The sequence below is a fragment of the Arvicola amphibius genome, chromosome 3 (assembly GCF_903992535.2).
Source record: "Arvicola amphibius chromosome 3, mArvAmp1.2, whole genome shotgun sequence".
Taxonomy (NCBI): Eukaryota; Metazoa; Chordata; class Mammalia; order Rodentia; family Cricetidae; genus Arvicola; species Arvicola amphibius.
The window spans coordinates 50834487-50853794 of NC_052049.1; the positions used below are offsets into that span (position 1 = coordinate 50834487).

The 19308-nt window shown below is 38.5% G+C and overlaps 1 protein-coding gene across 11 annotated transcripts in view; it reads right to left on the reverse strand.

Annotated features, from left to right (window-relative positions):
- Ankrd31 (ankyrin repeat domain 31) overlaps window positions 1-19308 on the reverse strand; it is a 137624-nt gene that overhangs the window by 76376 nt on the left and 41940 nt on the right. For 9 of the 11 annotated variants that reach the window (XR_005284624.1, XM_038321865.1, XM_038321873.1 and 6 more), the window contains 4 exons: window positions 14302-14877; window positions 11196-11473; window positions 10591-10697; window positions 7567-7722 (listed from right to left, as the gene is read on the reverse strand). Coding sequence is in view for 10 of the 11 variants with exons in the window: in XM_038321865.1 (XP_038177793.1) it covers window positions 7567-7722; window positions 10591-10697; window positions 11196-11473; window positions 14302-14877 (1117 nt within the window). In the remaining variant the exon portion in view is untranslated. The remainder of the gene's footprint in view (window positions 1-7566; window positions 7723-10590; window positions 10698-11195; window positions 11474-14301; window positions 14878-19308) is intronic. The other 2 variants (XM_038321871.1, XM_038321872.1) reach the window with 2 other exon arrangements.

Sequence of the window (19308 nt, forward strand, 5' to 3'; positions counted from 1 at the left end):
CCTTTCAGTTCCTGAGAAACCCAGGCATACCCTCAGGCAGTGAAGCATTCATGCCACTCTGTGCTTCTCTGTGTTCCTAGAAATCAATGAGCATACAGAAGATTGGCCGGATAATTGGTCTTAGACATTAATCTTGTGTGCCCTGTATAGCCTGAAAACATCACTGTATCCTGGCAACTACCATTATATTGATCCTGGCACTCACCATTATATTGTCATAGCTTCAGTCTTGCTGGTCAAGGTTTATTTCTCACCAGTCTTATCAGGTAACCTTGGCCAGGTAAGTAAACACTGGTGTACATTTACACAATGGAGTATTATTCAGCTCTTAAAAAGGTAAATCATGAAATTTGCTGGTAAATGGACAGAGCCAGAAAAAAATCATCCTGAGTGAGGTATCTCAGACCCAGAAAGACAAATTTGGTATGAATTTGGTTATAGGTAGGTATTAGCTCATAAGTCAATGATAACAAAGCTACAATATGTAGAACCACAGAGGGTAGGTATAGAGTAAGGGGCCAGAAGGAACAGAAAAATCTAGTAAAGAAAGGGAAATAGAATAATTACAGATGGAATACAAAAATGAAATGCAGAATGGGGAGAGGAGATTGAGAGAAGAAATAATGGGAGAAGTTGTTACAAGGAAAGCGGGTGGCCCTTTGTTCATCCCATTCGGCTGGCTTGCACCCGAAACAACCCAAAATAATCACACAGAAATTGTATTAATTAAATCACTGCCTGGCCCATTATCTCTAGCCTCTTATTTGCTAACTCTCACATCTTGATTCAACCCATTTTTAATAATCTGTATGTCACCACGAGGTCGTGGCATGTCTGACCTAGCAGCTCCATGGCGGCTCTCCATCTGCCCTTCTTCCCAGAATTCAGTTCTGTCTACTCTGCCTACCTAAGTGTTGCCCTATCAAAAGGCCAAGGCAGTTTCTTTATTCAACCAATGAAAGCAGCACATAGACAGAAAAACTTCCTACACCAAGAAGTAGTTAAAATTAAAGGCCATTTGAGGGTCAGTATAGAAACGTAACAGAGTAGAAAGTTCCTAAAATATATACATCTATAAAGGCAATCTATATAAAATTACCAAATAATGGGGAAGGCAGAATTCCAACTGGCCATCTCTTGCCACCAAACAAAGCTTACAGTAGATAGACAGTTGAGCTGTTGGCCAACTGGGTTCCACAGGAATCCCCAAACAACCCAGACTGTTGCCAAAACAAGAAGTTACTCTCCACAATCTAACAACAAGTCCCCACTGCTAAAGACATCACCTACACAACTCATCAAACATGGAGAAGTCAAGCTGGTGCCTACATAGAACCTTCACCCCTACTGGCTAGTGTCTTTGGTACCGGAAGGTACTCTGCAGCTACCAATGGAGAAACATGAACACCAATCCATCTTCAAATGGTGTCCTGCCTGCAAGATACGATAGGGCAATGGTAACCAACTTGTGGGAGTAACCAACCAATATCAGATTTAATTTAAGGCCCACTTCACAAGAGAGAATCCATACCTGACACTGCTTGGCAGATAGCCCCAGACTAGGGTAAGACCAAATATTATTTGGTCTAAACAAAGAAAAAAATTAGCAATAAAATGACTCCCAAAGATATTCTGATATACAAATAGATTATTGCCTTATTCAGTTATCATCAGAGAAGCTTCCTCCTACAGAAGATGGGAACAAATACAGACACCCACAACTACACAACACAGAGAGTGAGAAACCTTGGAACACCCAGCCTTAAATGGGATGTTTCCATCAAATCCCTCCCCTCAGAGCTCAGGGAACTCCATGAAAGAGGAGACAGCAAGAGTCTGGGATGATGGAGGACACCGGGAAAATGAGGATCTCTAGATCAACATGAGCAAAGCAAAGCACAATCATAGAGTGTAGTGATAATCCAAAAGAGTCTGGGAGAGGTTCAAAAGAATTTATTTAGATGTGTAACAGGGGTGAACACTCACTGATAGCAAACAGTTAGGACGCTGCTGCAGCTGTTCTGCCCAGGGGGAAAAAGCACTGACAGCAAGCCACCTTCTCTGCTCCTACCATCCAAGTAAGCACGAAAGAAAAGAGAGAAAGAAGGCAGAGTCAGGGAGATGCCATGTAACCACCGCAGGGGAAAAATGCCAAAACATTACGGGTAAGCCAAAGTCATGTGGTGGTACACATATTATTAAAAATGTGTTAACCTAAGTTGTAAGAGCTAGTTAATAATAGCCTGAATTAACAGGTCAAACAGCTTGTAAATAATGTAAGTTTCTGTGATTACTTGGGACTGGGTAGCCGGAAAAAGAAAGCGCAGCCTCTGTTTACAACAGAGACTGAAGCAGCATGTTCAGGTCTGTACCAGGTCCCCTGTGTATAACATGATTTCCAGCTTAGTGCTCTTATGGGATCTAAGTGTGTGAATTAGTGGGTCTCTGATTTTTGTGTCTTCTCTTGAGCTCCGTTCCTTCTGTTGATTTTTCCTGCCCAATTTCAAGGTGATAGTTTTTGTTTTATCTTATTGTATTTTATTATATTTTTAATATTATCTCTTAGAAGCATGTTATTTTCTAATGAGAGACAGAAAGGAACTGGAACCAGATGGGAGAGGGCAGGGAAGAACTAGAAGATGTGGAGAAACCATAATCAAGATATTGTGTGAGAAAAGAATCTATTCCAATAAAAAAAATGAATCTCCAAACCAGTAAATATTACTTGAAAATTTCCCCCTACAATTTTCCTCAAAATACATATGGCTGTTGAAAGCAACAATTATAAAATTATCTTTTGATATCTAAACTATATGCAAATATGATAAATAGCTATATCATAAAGGCTGAGGAAAAAAATAAATGAACCAATATATAATTAATGTTCTTACATTTTTATGAACTTATACAATATTAGCTCTAAGAAAACCATGGAACATTATAGGTCTATGTTATTGTTAGATTATCCACTAAAAACACCAGAAATGAAAAAGAAGGTTAAATCCACAGTAATGATAAAAAGAGCAATCCTAAACCCAACCTTTTATATTAAGTATAAACTGATCAAATACTCCATATTTCAATTGAAAGGCAGAGAATGGCAGTATTCATTTTAAACATTATGTCATCTATGACAAGAATATTTTAAATAAAAGAGATTAAACTAAAAGGATGGGAAAATATATAACAAATAATAAACAAGTGATTAGGATATTAAATATATTAGTAAATTTCAAGACAATGTATATAACCAGTAATGAAAAGCATTCATAATAATAAAAGGGACATTAAAATAAAAATCAAAATTGCAGATATATACATATATAAACAGAACTTTAAGATATAAGGAACAAAACTTGGCATAGTTAAAGGAAGGAGCAGACAATTCCACAAACATAGCTGTAAAGAAATTAATAACTCTCTAAGGAAATAATAGATCAGCAGCAGACAAAAATTCATTAAAGCATAAATAATCTGAACACCTTTTCACAATACCTTTGATAAAATTGGTTTAGACATTACATCCAACAGCTAAAGAATGAGAATCCACATGCATATGAGATATTCACTAAAGAGATTATAATCACGACAAAAAATCTCAAAAATCCTAAATGAATTTAAATTATTTGATTATAGCTTTCATAGGCAAAATGAAGTCAGTACTAGAAAGATATCAAGGCAACAAAATGGATCAGAAGGAAAAGGCTCTTGCCATACAAGCCTGGCACCCAAGTTCAATCCCTGGAATCAATATAAAAGCGGAGGTAGAGAAGCAACTTTACAAATGATCATCAATGAACAGACACAATTATTTTCAAAAGATAAGAGAATCTCTAAATATTTATGATTTAAGCAATTTCTAATAAAAGCACTAGACAGGATCAAAAAATCATACAATAAATTACAAATATTTCAAATGGAGTAATAATGAAATAAAATATATCAAAATAAGTGTGATGCAACAAAGTGGTATTTGGTAGGGATTTTAAAGCTTTAAATGCTTATATTAGTGGAAAAGACAAAATCAATAGTTTCACTTTCCAGTTCAGAGAACTAGAAGCTAACAACATCAGGCAGTTAACCAGACTTGCTTTCCACAATTTACAAGAAAAATTAGGATCAAAAGGAAGGACAGTAACAGCAGTTCCTCTATAGTATTGAGGAAGAATCTAGGAGTGCAGAGGGATGTGACAGAGATACTGCATTATTAACGACAAGAACAGAACACCATAGCTTTAGCTGCCAACCTGATGCAAACCTAGAGGTATCTAGAAAGAAGGAAGCCTGTCTGAAGACTGGCCTGTGATTCTGTCTAAATTTTCTTAAGTGTTAATTGATACAGAGGGGCCCAGCCCAATAAGGAAGGTGTAATCCCTAGGCAGGTGTTTCAATTCTTGCCTTTAGGTTCCTGCTTGAGTTCCTGCCTTGATCTCTCTTGATGGACTATAATCTATAAAATGAAAATAAACCCTTTGCTCTCCCAACTTGGTTTTTGACAATGCTTTATCACAATAACAGAAAGCAAACTAGATTTAACAAAAAGCAAAAGTATCTACCATCCAATTTCCCTACTTAGTGCAAACATGAGCCAACACAGGACTTCACATGACAAGGAATGAGTAGGAGGTGACACCATTAGTAACACGGTACTTTAAATATTTACTGTTGGAGAATCCTCTAGTTCTTGCAGGCTCCGAGTACAGTTTGAGGAACTTTCAAGAGCTCTGTACTATGGTATTACATCACAAAAGAGCTCATCCCAAGTTGGGCCTTTCTCAACTGGACTTTTCTTGTCTAGTACCATTTGAAGCCCTGACAACCAGAGGTCTTATAAAGTAGACCCAAAAGGCAGATGAGCAGCTTGATCCAGTAAGGTACTAAAATAGGTCCCTGTGGTCTGTTTGAACACTGGGGATAGACACACACACACACACACACACACACACACACACACATTAAAATATAAAAATTAAATTAACTTAAAAAGAAAATTCAGGGAGATACCCTGCCAGAGTCTACAATTGCAACTCAGGTTACAAGCAATGCACTGACTCCAACAAACACTTCATCCTTGCTGCCAGGAATAGTATACCCACCTAGACCAAAATAATCGACCAACAGAGCAGATCTACCTTTAAAAGTTCTCAAAAAGTGACACATACCTTTCCTATTCTGCTGTGACAGTCACGCCCAGATGCACCAACAACCAAACATTGCCTGTGACATCTACATTCCTAAGCACATGGTAGGCAGTTTCATTTTAAGGCACTCTACATTGCTTTCCATCATGTTGTATTAATAGTTCTTGTTTTATAAGATAAACATAGTCGGATCAACTTGCTAAACTACAGATTTCTGTATGTTACACACACACACACGAGAGAGAGGGGGGGAGGGAGGAAGGGAGGGTGGGAGAGAGAGATTAGTATTTTTAAACAGATGTAGTTAATTTCTGATGAAAATGGCTTGTTGACTACTTTGTGGAAACACTGTTCTCTGACTCTAAAAAATATGACAGCAAACAATAAAAGAGAGGTATGATGTACAACAGAGAGGAAAGATGAATAAGAGTCCGAGAAGCTTGGAAAATAAAATAATGATAACTAATTCAGGAAGGTTATGGAAGTGCCTGGGGAAGTGGGGAAACTGGCTGAAGATACACAGGGAACAGCCAGAAAGGTTGTTAACACTCTCCCAAGAAACGGGGGAATGGAAAAATACATTAAGCCAAAATTAGAAACTCATAGAGTCAAATCTGGCTGCATGGAGAGATACTTTTGAACTCAAAAACACTAAGTACTGAAGAAGGACTACAAATCCCTTAAAACCAAGAGAGTAAATGTGAAGGTTGGGGCTCAGAGTCTGGGCAGTCCAGAGATCCAGAACAGAATCAAATACAACTGGCAAAAGAAAAGTCCATGAAATTATCCCTAATGATATTCTGCTATGCTCATAGACTGGTGCCTAGCCCACCTGCCATCAGAGAGGCTTCAACCAGCACCTGATAGAAATAGATACAGAGACCCACCGCCAAACATTTGGTGGACCTCTGGAAATCCTGTGGAAGAGGGGAAGGATGGATTATGGGAGTCAGAGGGGCCAAGAACACCATGGAAAAGCACACAGAGTCAAATGACCTGGGCTTATGGTGACTCACAGAGACTGAACCGCCAACTAGAGAACTTGCATGGGACTGACCTGGACCCTCTGAACATAGGTTCCAGTGGTGTGGCTTGGTCTTCTTGTGGGACTCCTAACAGTGGAAGCAGGGACTGTCTCTGACTCTTTTACCTGATTTTGGGGCCCTTTCCTCCTAATGGGTCGCCTTATCTAGCCTTAATAGGAGAAGAGATGCCTAGTCTTGCTGTAACTTTGTATGCCATGGCTGGATGATACACATGGGAGGCCTGCACTTTTATGAAGAGAAAGGAGGAATGGATGGTGGGAGGAGGATGAGGGAAGAGATTGGGAGAAGAGGAGGCAGGGAAACTCTGAATAAGCTGGGAAGATTAGCTAATTAATTAAAAAATTTTAAAGAGTAAATCTCTTGCAAGCAGAAGAGTAAGGTTTTTAGAATCGTAGTTAATAATCTAAGTGTAAGATTTAAGGACTAGGGAGACAGTCCAGCAGATAAAGGTGCTTGCTGCTAACCTTGATAACCTGAGTTCAATCCTGGGATCCCACAGAGTAGAAGGAGAGAACTGACTTTCACAAATTTTCCTCTCATGTCCACACATGTGCTGCTACAAATGTGTATGCACCCACGCTCATGCATACATGCACACTGAATCAATCAATAAATCTAATTAAAAATCATTTTAAACTATGACCACATTGCAAAACCAGGCCTTCATATGCTAAGTACTGGAGCAGCACCTGCTCAACCATGGGTTGCACTATGCCATCATTTATGCACCAGAGATTTTGCACTGTTTGATAAATAGGCAATCTAGAAGCAAAAGGAAAAGTATAGATACTCCAAAGCACCCGCAGATTGGCCCACTGCTATTCATATAAGTATCTTTATACACTAACACACAAGTTATCTTTACAATCAGTCCTATCTAGAAAACATGTAAGATTCTCCACAGAAGGAAGTACTGCAGAACCAGCCACAAGGAAAGACTGCTTCCTTCCTTAGTAATCTATCCACCTTCTACCTCATATTCTATTCTGCCAGTTTCCCTGGTCATTATACCTTCTGTATCCCTGCCATTACTACACATTTTCCCTTGGGATTTAGTCAACATTAGTTACTTCCAGGTTTGGCCTCATCTTACCTCCATTCAAGGTTAAGTCTCACATTAGCACTCTCGTAAAGTGAGCACCAGGAACCAGCCTTTCTTCTGTATAATGCACTGCACACGGCCTACCTGACATCTTTAATGAGAAATGGAGTGTTCTTCCACCACCCAACAAATTCTCTTCCTTGAGAAATAATGGGGAGCCAGGAAGTTACTGGAGAGCATACTGCCTTTGGCTTACTTTGTCATAGTCTCATGTGAGCAATTCAGCTGAGACTACAAATGACTCCCTTGACAGCTGTGGGTGGTAACCCTGACTTACCAGCATAACTCGGCTGATTGAGATTTCCACCATTTTTTATGCAACAGCGAACCAGATCAACATCATTATGGAGAGCAGCTTTATATAGTAAATCCTCTCCAAAAACGTTTCTTCGTTTTATACAACAAAGACACATTTTATTCATCTTCCTTTTTCCTAAAATGAGAGAAAGAACAAAGGTGCACACCTTTAATCCCAGCACCCAGGAGGCATCTAAATTCAAGGGCAACCTTGAAGATTTAGTCAATAAAGTGAGTTCCAGGACAGCCAGGGCTGCACAGAGAAACCCTTTGTCAAAATGGGGCAGAGGGCAGGGAACAGACAATAATTAATCTAGTCAATATTAGAAGTGGGTATATTACATTATTAAAGAGTATTTTATCCATTAGCCTTACTGTAATTTTATTTAAATATAAAAAATGTAAAGATGTGTTAGTTTAAAAATATTTGTAGCAAACTAAAACTCATGATATAGAACATACATTGATTAAAACCTTATAAAAGTGCTCATAAAAGATGACAGATTTTCTTAAAAATTCTAAGCAAAGGATTACTTAAAATTTAGAATTGTTTACTATCTGCTATATTATCTATCTGCATGTCTCTGCAGGTCCATAAGGTAAAAGCTTAGATTTTTAGTTACTAGGAGATAGTAGAGCTTTTAAGAGGTTGGGTCTACTAAAGAAGTCAGGTTACTGGAGGTGTATTGGCAAAGGAGACCTTCTCTCGTGCTTTCTGCTCATAACATAAGCAGATTTGTCCCCCAGGTGCTTCTGCCATGATTGATTACAGGTCTAATCATCCATGGACTGCACCCTCTAAATCTAGAATCCAAAATAATCTGGTGTAGGACAATTCTATATTCTGTCAATTATGTTTTAAATAAATGCTGATTGGCCAGTAACCAGGCAGAAAGTATAGGCGGGACAACCAAACAGGAAGTAGAGGCGGGGCAAGGAGAACAGGAGTATTCTGGGAAGAAGAAAGCTCTCCTTGCCAGTCCTGTCCAGACACTGGAAAAGCAGGATGTGACCTGCCCCGCTGAAAAAGGTACTGAGCCACGCAGCTAACATATACTAGAATAATGAGCTAATATAAGGTATAAGAGTTAATAATAAGAGCCGGGAGGTGGTGGCGCACGCCTTTAATCCCAGCACTCGGGAGGCAGAGGCAGGCGGATCTCTGAGTTCGAGGCCAGCCTGGTCTACAAGAGCTAGTTCCAGGATAGGCTCTAGAAACTACAGGGAAACCCTGTCTCGAAAAAACAACAAAAAAAAGAGTTAATAATAAGCCTGAGCTAATGGACCGAGCAGTGTTTTAATGAATACAGCTTCTGTGTGGTTATTTCAGGTGTAAGAAAACTGGGCAGCTAGAATGACAAGCAGCCCACTCATCCTGTTACAGCATGGCACCCAGAAATTTTCCTGACTCAGCTCTGCAGCAGGAAAAAGGCCATGCAGTTTTAAAATGTCACTTCCTGGGCTGTGCCGTGAGTACAAATGCCAGCTATTAAGCATTTCAATGGCATTTGTGGACCTGGAGTGTTTCTGTGCCCACTTGGGGTCGAGAGCATGCCCATGGCTGGGCTCTTCCTGCCTGGACAGACGGCAGGATCAGTCTACTAGGCTTGGGCTGGCAGGAGAGCATGGCAGATTCCTGCCGCCATACACAGAGATGTTTCCAGCTCCACAGTGCTCTGCATGGCAGATTTGGCTGTAATTCAGATAAAAAAGGTTTATGTGCTACACACTCATTCTTGGGGCTGGAGAGATGGCTCAGGGGTTAAGAGCACTGGCTGTTCTTCCTAGAATTCCTTTTTTAAGCCCTCTTAGGTTTTACATGGAGTTAGTTGGCCACATTGGGCACCAAATGTTGATAGAGAGAGGGCCCTTTATTTGTCCCAGCCGCCTGGCTAACTTACACCCGAAATAACCACATAGAAATTGTATTAATTAAATCACTGCCTGGCCCATTATCTCTAGCCTCTTATTGGCTAACTCTCACATCTTGATTTAACCCATTTCTAATAATCTGTATATCACCACGAGGTCGTGGCTTACCGGGAAAGATTCAGCATGTCTGACCTGGCAGCTCCACAGTGGCTGTCTCACTCACTCTGCTTTCTTTCTCCCAGCATTCAGTTCTATCTTCTCCACCTACCTAAGTTCTGCCCTATCAGGCCAAAGCAGTTTCTTTATTGATTAACCAAAGAAAGCAACACAAAAACAGAAGGACCTCCTACACCATAAGAAAATTGGCAATTTAGATCTATGACCCTGCATGTAGGGAAACGAATGCAGTGAGCCCCAAGGCCACTATGACTTTTGTTCAGAGGAACTTTCAGAGAATATTGGTACAGGGGAAGGGTGTTACAAAGTAAGGTGACCCCATTAATCTTAGAAACAGAAACAGAGTTTGGTGAGACAGTTGTACCTAGAATTTAATGTGACAAGTGGGGTACCATAGAAGAGGAAATAAAGAAAAGGTACCAAAAATCTACATGGAGTGTCCTTGAGTCATTGGTTAAGTAAATTGCTCGCATATAAGAGTAATATTGGGCTGGGGAGATGGCTCAATGAGTACAGTGCTTGCTAAGCAAGTGTGAGAACCTGAGTGCTGGGATTAAAGGCGTATACCACCACTGCCCTGATTGTAACACAACTTTTTAATTCAATTTTACAGCTTATTTGGAAACAGCAATTTGCCCTCTCATTGTCTCCACTCCTGTTTTTGGTACGCACTGCCAGTCTTTTGCTGTGTTAGCCATATATTCAAATATGAAATTATCATCTAGCTGCTCTCCATAGTGGAAAGTATAGAAACTAATACTACCCTGGCAGCCATTTAATTTCAAATCCCATTTATGCTACTAAGAAGCTATGTGTGCTAGTAAGAAAAGTCTTACTTACCATCACTAAAATTGTTAACTCATCAATAAAACTGAGGTAATATTATAAATTGTTCTACTTCAATTGTTTCTATAAGCTACTTAAAGAAATGAAAAAATATCAAAATATGTCTCACCATTTTTTATTTTAAGTTGTTCATTTTTCTTTCTCTGTTCACTCCTGAATCTGGATAAATGCATATTCTTCCTCTTACTGCCAGTCTTTAAAACTGAACCCTGCATTCTTTTAAAAAAATGACTTATTAAATAATTGCAATTTTTATAAGCAGTCATGGAGAATCACATAAAACTTTGACAACTATTGAAAACCAAAAATAGTTACTGAGTTATTCTCAACTGACAAAGCAACTTAAACATGGGATGGGGCCTAAGTGAGCTACAGATACCCCCGTGAGAGCCAAGCCCATGCCAGTCTTTTCATTACTTTCAGTGTAGTTCCCTACGAATGTGAGGATTCTCAGGCTCCTGCCCTCCACTCCCAAGCTGGCATGTCACTATCCACTCTATTCACCGCATATGGGAAGGAGGGAGGCTCTTCCACAGGAGTGTGAGGGGTGAAGGAACCTGCTATATAGCGGGGGACTGATCAAAAATTGCAAAATTCAAAACAGCAATAGAAAAATGCTTTTTACTTAGGGGTAAGTTGACACTGCCTCCAGCACCCAATTATCGATTAGATTTGCAGAGTATCTGGTGAGCAAGATACAATGTAACAACACACCTGAAATTCTCAGTTGCAAATATGTTATGTATTTGATCCTCATAACTAAGTGGTTTTGATGTAATACTTTCTGGCATTTTCAACACATCTGTATGTGCCACATCTCTGCTTGCTTTCAGTTTTTCCAGTCTAGATGATCTTCTGAGTACATGGGGTGTTTCCTGGACAGAGGTATTTTTCACGGTATCTGAATTTCCCTTATCATTTAGTTGCTCATAAGACGTGGTATTTTCATGAGTCTTTGTCTGCAATCTAAATGGTTTTGGGTCTTCTATAGTCTATAAAGATATACACATATCCATAAATAATTATAACATTAAACCAAAAAATTAAATTTATCTTCTTTGATAAAATTATCTTTAAGATGAAAGTGTGCCAACTCTCATAAGCATATATGAATATAATGCTACAATTTTATTTTGAAAGAACAACGTAGATTTTAAGCTTATGAAAAAACATAAGCAGCTAGTCTTGGTAACACATGTCTATAATACCACTACTTGGAAAACTAGGCAGGAGAATTAAGTTTGAGGCCAACCTGAACTTCATATAGAGACCTGGGGGAGAGGGAGTAGTGGAAAGACTTTAAAATTATTTTCATCAATATTTAACTTTAAAATTCACAGGAAAATATAAGATCACTTTTGGTGCATTAATTTGGCAGGAAGTAAGTTGTTTGGAATAAGACACCCACAAAAGAACACGACAAGACCAGTTAAGAGCAGATTAGTGGTCTATGCAGCCTAGTGCTTCACTGACAGAGAAGCCATGCCATTTAGAGAACACGGTGATACATAACTTCATATTTTCAAAGGTCAGCACCATGTCATGAACTCTTCTAATTACTCCTTGATAATCTACTAAAGATCTAACTTCTATAAAGACATTTATATTTTACATGTACTACCTAAAAACTTCTTGAGTTCATGTATATAAAGAGATGGAAAGTTTCTCAAAAACTATACTGAAAGTTTTGTTTTTTGTTTTAATCACAGCTGAGTAAGAATATTGAATTTGATTTATTCTAAGTGAGTTTCTTTTCTATCATTTAAAGGGTTTCTTTCCTTAAACTTGAAAACTTGCTAAGTTTATGCTTACTTTACCACTATTAATTATATGTTCTACTGTAACATGAATCCTATTTGGTATTAATAATAAAAGCCTAGAGTCAGATATAGAGGTTAATGCTGAAGATCAGAGAAGCAGAGCACCAGCCACTAGAGAGTTCTTTTCCCTCTACCAGTGCTCAGACAGGAGAGATCCTATCCTCAGACTGCATCTCCAGACTGCAACAGTCTCCACCAAACCTCAGCCTGCACTGCTCCTCAGACTCGTCCTGCCTTATATTCTTCTCTGCCCAGCCATATCACTCCTGCCTCCATCTCCCTAGTGCTAGAATTAAGGGTGTGTGACCCCAAGCGCTGGGATCAGCTTTGTGTGAGCTCTGTTTCTCTTTTAGACAAATTCAATCTTGTGTAGCCCAGAGTGGCCTTGAATTAACAGAGATCCTTCTGCCTCTGTCTCCCAAGTCCTGGAATTAAAGATGTGTGCCACCACTGCCTGGCCTCTATGACTAGCTAGTGTGGCTAGCTCTGCACTCTGATCTTCAGGCAAGCTGTATTTGTTAAAACACAAACAAAATACCACTGCATTCTACATTTACTCATAGTCCTTCTCTTTATCCTAGAACACGCAAATGTTTAGTCACCTTTAACACTCCATGATTAATGTGTCTTTTTCTGAGTTTTTCCTTTTTTAGGTGTGGGAGGGTCAGTTTTTTGAGACAGGGTTTCCCTGTGTAACCTTGGTTGTTCTAGAACTTACTCTATAGACCAGGCTGAAGTCACAGAGATCCACCTGCCACTGCCTCCAGAGTTCTGGGATTAAAGGTATCTGGCCTGTTTTTTTTTTCCTAAACGTATAATGTCTATCTGAAATTTGCAAGCAGGATTACATCAGTATTACTCTAGGTTTGTATGCTGCAACATACATTCAAGTTTTCTCTAAATCTTCCTGGGGATATATATGGAATATTTTGTTAATTGCCAAGATGAAATAAAAAGGGTATCTAAGTTTCCGTTATTCTGAATTGATTAAACTATAACATATTTTTATAATGCATTTATATGTCATTTAGTAACCTAAAAGACTGAAAAGTGCTACATTTCCTGACACTAAAAAAAGCAACATGCATTAGATTTAAAAAATAAGTTGCAAAACATCCTGTATTATACAGTCTCATTTGAATAAAATAAATGTACATGGACTAGAAGTAATTAAAGCTACACCAAACTGTTAACAATGTTTAGAGAGTATATTTTGGGGGAACTTTGTTATCATACTGTTATATAATCTTATAATGTTTGATTTGTTCTTTCCGTTTTGGTTGATCTGAGACAGGGTGTTGCTATGGTCACATGCTAGTCTTGAACTCCTGAACTGATCCTGCTGCCTCAGCCTCTCCAGTGCTGGAATTGCAAGTATATACCAACATTGTTGCCTGTAATTTTATAAGAAGAACAATACAAACATGAAAAGGGAACTTGGCTCCTGTTGCGCATCTGTAGGGCCTCTGGGCATAATGCTGTAGGAATTCTAAAGCTACAAGTTATGTCTGGCATTCCACTCAGATACTAAAGGCACGGAGCTTAGCAAAGGCTTAATTCTTCCTCCATCCCACATTAGAAGCCCAAATTACTCTGTCCAACTACAGTGTTCTGTATCTACTCTGAACCCAGTTAACAGAGTATTCTAAACAAAAGAGAAATTTCTGGTAATAAATACTTTCCTATATAATAAAAAACTAACAATATGCCTTTTTATGTATGTTGGGGAGGAAACAATTTTAACTTAATCCCTTGTAAACTCTACCCAGCACTTCTAAAAGAAGCAATCTATGTGTGAAAGTTACACAGTATCTTCCAGATGTTGGTATTTGGTGAGATGATTTAAACTTAACACAATGACGATTGCTACCGATCACTACAAAAATTATACCTATATACTTATACTGTGCACATCCACTTGTCCTACTAACAGATGTTGTTCCACAACTATGATATCCTGAACTGCTTATATGGTAGGGTAGAAAAGAGACTTAATTCACCTGTGCTATTTGTGTGCAGTCTTCATCTATCTTAGACACGGTAGGCTGCACTTCTAAACATCCATTTCCACCACTAACACTGCTGCTTTTCTCTTGTCCTCGACAGATGGGTCCTACAGGTCCAGGTTCTACATCGCCACCTGGTAGCATGTTGATGGTTGCCAGCAATTCAGCAGGCAATGCATCATCACTCTTCGTGTTTTCTAGTACATCTCTACAACATGCTGGCAAGGCTTTCAAAGGGACTGACACAGAACTCAATGGGTTCATCAATTCTTCAAGTTTGAAGTCATTCGCTGTTTCACGCAGTGTTTCTTCTTGGGTGCCTTCTGGTGATTCTAGTAATCTTTCTAAAGCAGACACAAATGTTTCAAGAGAGCTTTCTTCATCTTTGGTTTCTTTAGATGTCATGGTCTGTGTTACTTCCTGTTCAGGCTCAAAAAATGTATTTGGTACAGCTAAGGTCTTCACTGGCTTTTCTAATGATTTCTCCTTTGGTATAACCAAATCTGATGCCATAAGTGAAGTACCAGAGAGAAGACTAATTTCAGGGGAATCTGTGTTTTCACTTAGTTCCTGTGTATTACAGAAAACACAAAGCAACATTTAAAATTAAAAATTAGTTTTATAACTCATTTTGTCAGTAATTTATTTTTACCAACTGTCTACTTCATCCATAAATAAAAAGAATACTTCTCACTACTTTCCTAAATGAAATCAGGAATGCGTGGATACATGGTTAAACATTTAACTAAGAGTGGTTAAGTGGACCAAAAGTGACACTGGCTGGATCACAGATGACAAATTATCTCTTCAACTGTACTTTAATTATCTGTTCCAACAAAAGAGACAGATGCCCTGGTTAGTTAAATTAACAAATGACCTCAATACTTCACAGCTTAAGAAATGATGTAAAATTCTTTCTTGCCAAATATTTCTATCAGTCATAAAAAGTATGAAACTGTTATCATTTCACCTTTTGAATTAATATGCAAATATGAAATAAGAAGGTAAAAAGGACAGGAAATCAGAAAGGGAAATATGAGAAATTAATGATGTGGGTATTCCACCATGGGGCTGACCACATCCACATAAACCTGAGAATGCTTGGGAAGGAATTCTAGATACAAAAGAACAGAGTTAAGCACAGCTTTCTGTAAGCTAGCATTTTTTTTCAGATGGGCTCTGTTTGCTGGTGGTGAGCAGGAGCGCCACAGCTCCTTTAAGAGAGGTCTTCCTGATTCAGTGGCAGAAAAAAAGTGTGGTTTAAAAAACAGTGGCTTCCTGGTTTGCCAGCACAAATGGCTCTGACTCTTTCAGGAGGTCCACTACAGAGCATTTAAATGGGGCTTGTGAACAGAGTGTTACAATTTGCTTAATGGCAACATAGAGACACCGTGTCTGAAAATGGGGCTGTGTGCATGGCTCTCAGAGGCAGTGAACATGCCTCTGCCATGTTTGACTGGGTGGATCAAGCAGGCAGGACTGCAGAGTTGGTCCTAGCCATGCAAACTTAGCATTTAAAAAATAGTGGTCTTGGTCAGAAAATAATTACAGATACACAATAAAGACAGATTCAGATTTTTTAAAAAAAGACCTCTGAATGTGTCACAGTGTTGGAGAACTGTACGTAGGCTGGGGAGAGAGAGAAGAAAAAGAGCACAGAAAGTTATAAAAAGAAGTAAATTGTTTTAAAAAATAAAACAAAGTCTTTAAAGAGACAGAGTAAACTTGTAGAAAAGGTAATAGAAATAAAGAAAATAAGCCACACAAAGACAGAATATACACAGAGAGTCTGGATTATGTATATTATTGTGTTTTCTTTACATTTTTTGATTGTGAATGAGCTGAGTACAGAGAGACATTTCATTGTATGGGCTGCTAAGCTAAACCAATACTCATATTTTAAAGATATCTCGACTTCAAAATTTGGGTATAAGGATTTGTTGCTTTGGAAAAGAGGTCCTTCTTTTGTTTCCACAAAAGATGAGAACCTACGGATTTGTTCCAGACTAATGTGGTTTGATGGACCACGACCCCCTGAAAGGTTGCCGTGAACACTCCCAAAAATTACTTCACCTAACAAAAAGCAGGAAGCAGTTTGAAAAGAACAACACCCAAATTCCCTAAATGACAATTTAAAGGTTGATATGCTATAGAGATGGATACTTTGCATTGGTATGGATCTTGGTCTATAGATACCAATTTTAGGTCAATTTTATTATATGTATATTTCTGCTCTTGATGAAGGTATTGAGTTTGTGCAGTTCATTTTAAAATGTAATGTATAATTAAGAAATATAGGTAAATAGAGAGTCATCTATAATAGTCAAGCTTGTAGTCAGTTAGGTTTTCTATATGCATAGAGATGTATTTCAGATGGATAGGTATTCTTCAGATCTTTCAAAGACTACAGAGTATTGCATTTAAAATGTTTTAAGAACTTAGGACTTTTCATGACAGTAAGACACATCTGCTTCTGGCAGCAACAATCTACTTCAAGAGGATGATGGGCATTAAAGAGGCTCCTTATCGAGTTTGCTAGCCATTTGGGCAAGAAACTACTCTTGCCTGGAATTCTTGATGTTATGCTGTATGAACTAGACAGGCAGGACCCACAGAGAAATAACTGATGGACTTGCCTAAAGGTGAGTTGTCCTTCAGGGTTCCTGCTTCATGAAAGAGTATGCCAGACATTCTGCAGGACACAAAAAAATGTGACTGACAAACTGACAATATAGGTGAAAATGTCTTTGAAATGTTTTGCTTCGTGGAATAGTCTGCTGGACGCTATGGGCCTATAGGCTGAAGATGGGTGCCCCAATGTTACAAAAGAACTTTGGGTGACTATCCAGGAAGCAAGGTGTCTCTGTCAATTCTAGAGTTTTAAAAGTTATTTACAATGCACTTCCTATTTACTTAATTAATATTATATACTTCTAGAGTCTTTGATGGAGTAGAACAGCTATAGTTTTCCTTAGTTATGATAAAAGATAAAGTAGATATAAATATTATAACTATAATTCTTGCTTGATATCTGTTTTGTTATATGTAATCTTGCTATGTTAAAGTTAAAACTTTCCTTTTTATTAAGACAGAAAAGGGGAGGTGATGTATGCTGTGAGTATGTTTTATTGTCATTGGCTAATAAAGAAGCTGCTTTCAGCCAATGGCTTAACAGAATATAACCAGGCTGGAAGAAATATATAGAGAGAGAGTAGGCAGAGTCAGGGGAAGCCAGTAGGCCACAACCTCATGGTGATGCACAGACTAATGGAGATGGGTTAGTTTTAGCTAGAAATACACTTAAGCTACTGGCCAAACAGTATTTCAAATATTATAGTTTCTCTGTGATTATTTTGTGTTTGGGCAGCTGGGAACGAACTAGTGGTCTCTGCCAACAAATAAAGGAACAATTCTAAGAAATTTTATGAGTCCCAACTCTAGATTTTTGTTAAACATAAAAATATAAACCACCACTTTCCTAGTATGTTATTTTCAAAGGCAGTAACCTAACAGTGCTCGTTTTCAGTGCCAAAATACTAGAATCCCTCTCAAAGTTGCTATCCAGATCAACTTCTGTGCCACTTAGGAAAACAACATACATTATAGGTATTGAAATTTATAGTTTTCTATCATTTTGGCTGTTCCCCACAACTCCACTACCTCTCTGGAAGGATGGATTATCGTCTCCTAAGTCCTGCTAATAATTTGTTCTAAATTGAATAAAAGTAAAAAAAATAGCATATTCTATCTGCCACCATTTATCCCCTATCTACAGTATATAGAGCCTAAGAAAATGCCTTTATTTATCTGTAATGCTAACTATAATTTTCTTCTAAGGTAAATTAGAAGAAATCTAAGATCTGTATTTTACTCATTATTTGAATCACATCTAAAAGGTTCCCTGCTATTTAAAATCCTTTTATGTTTATAAAATTCAAGATATGAAGGTGTACCTAGCAACAGTCCCACAAAACCTCATATGCAAGAGTCACTAACCCTCAGGGAAGAAGAGGCAATAGAGAGCTTCCTGACTTTGCTGAAATTATTTGGTGAGACAAAATTAAACAAGTTATTTCTTACAAATTTTTTAAATATATAAATATCTGACACAATGCTCTCCAACCATTTCATTCAATATTTTTTCAGATGCTCTATTAGGAAATATTGACATATCCCAGAGAAAAATGAGTATCAGAGAAGAAGCAATTTGGCCACTATTACCAGTCACCAGACACAGCCCAAAGACAAGGAAGGAGGTGAGACATAAGAGAATGATTTGTGAAGTAGGGAAAGGACAAGTTATTTATTCCAATATGACTATGTGCCAGGCCAGAAGTCATCGCTGCTCTGGTCCTCACAGCAACTCTTTGCAACATCCACCTCTCCATACACTATAGATGTAAACAAGAGTTACCCTTGAAGTCACATCCAGTGTAAATTTTATGCCAGCTTCCCTGCCTTCTGGCTCCTAACTTCAGCAGAAAAACTTGGTAACTGCATATATAGAAGGTACAGCTGAAATGATATGGTCAGGTAAGATAGGGTGGGCCTGGGAAGGTCTGTTACTACGTGACTTCCTGAAGATTATGAGTCCACTGTGGGCAAAGCCAGTTCACAGCACCAGGTGGAAAACAAAGACAAAGCAGGCCCTTGGTGGTGCTGGAGAACTGTCTGTATTCTGTTAATCATGTTTTAAATAAACGCTGATTGGCCAGGCAGGAAGTATAGGTGGGACAACCAGACAGGAAGTAGAGGCGTGGAAATGAGAACAGGAGAATGCTGGGAAGGAGGAAGCCCATTCCTCCCCAGTCCTGCCCAGACCACCAAAGAAGCAGGATGTGACCTGCCCCACTGAAAAAGGTACTGAGCCCCATGGCTAACATAGATAAGAATAATGGGTTAATATAAGTGATAAGAGCTAATAAGAAGCCTGAGCTAATGAGCCAATCAGTTTATATCTAATGTAGACTTCTGTGTGATTCTTTGGGGCTAAACAGCTGT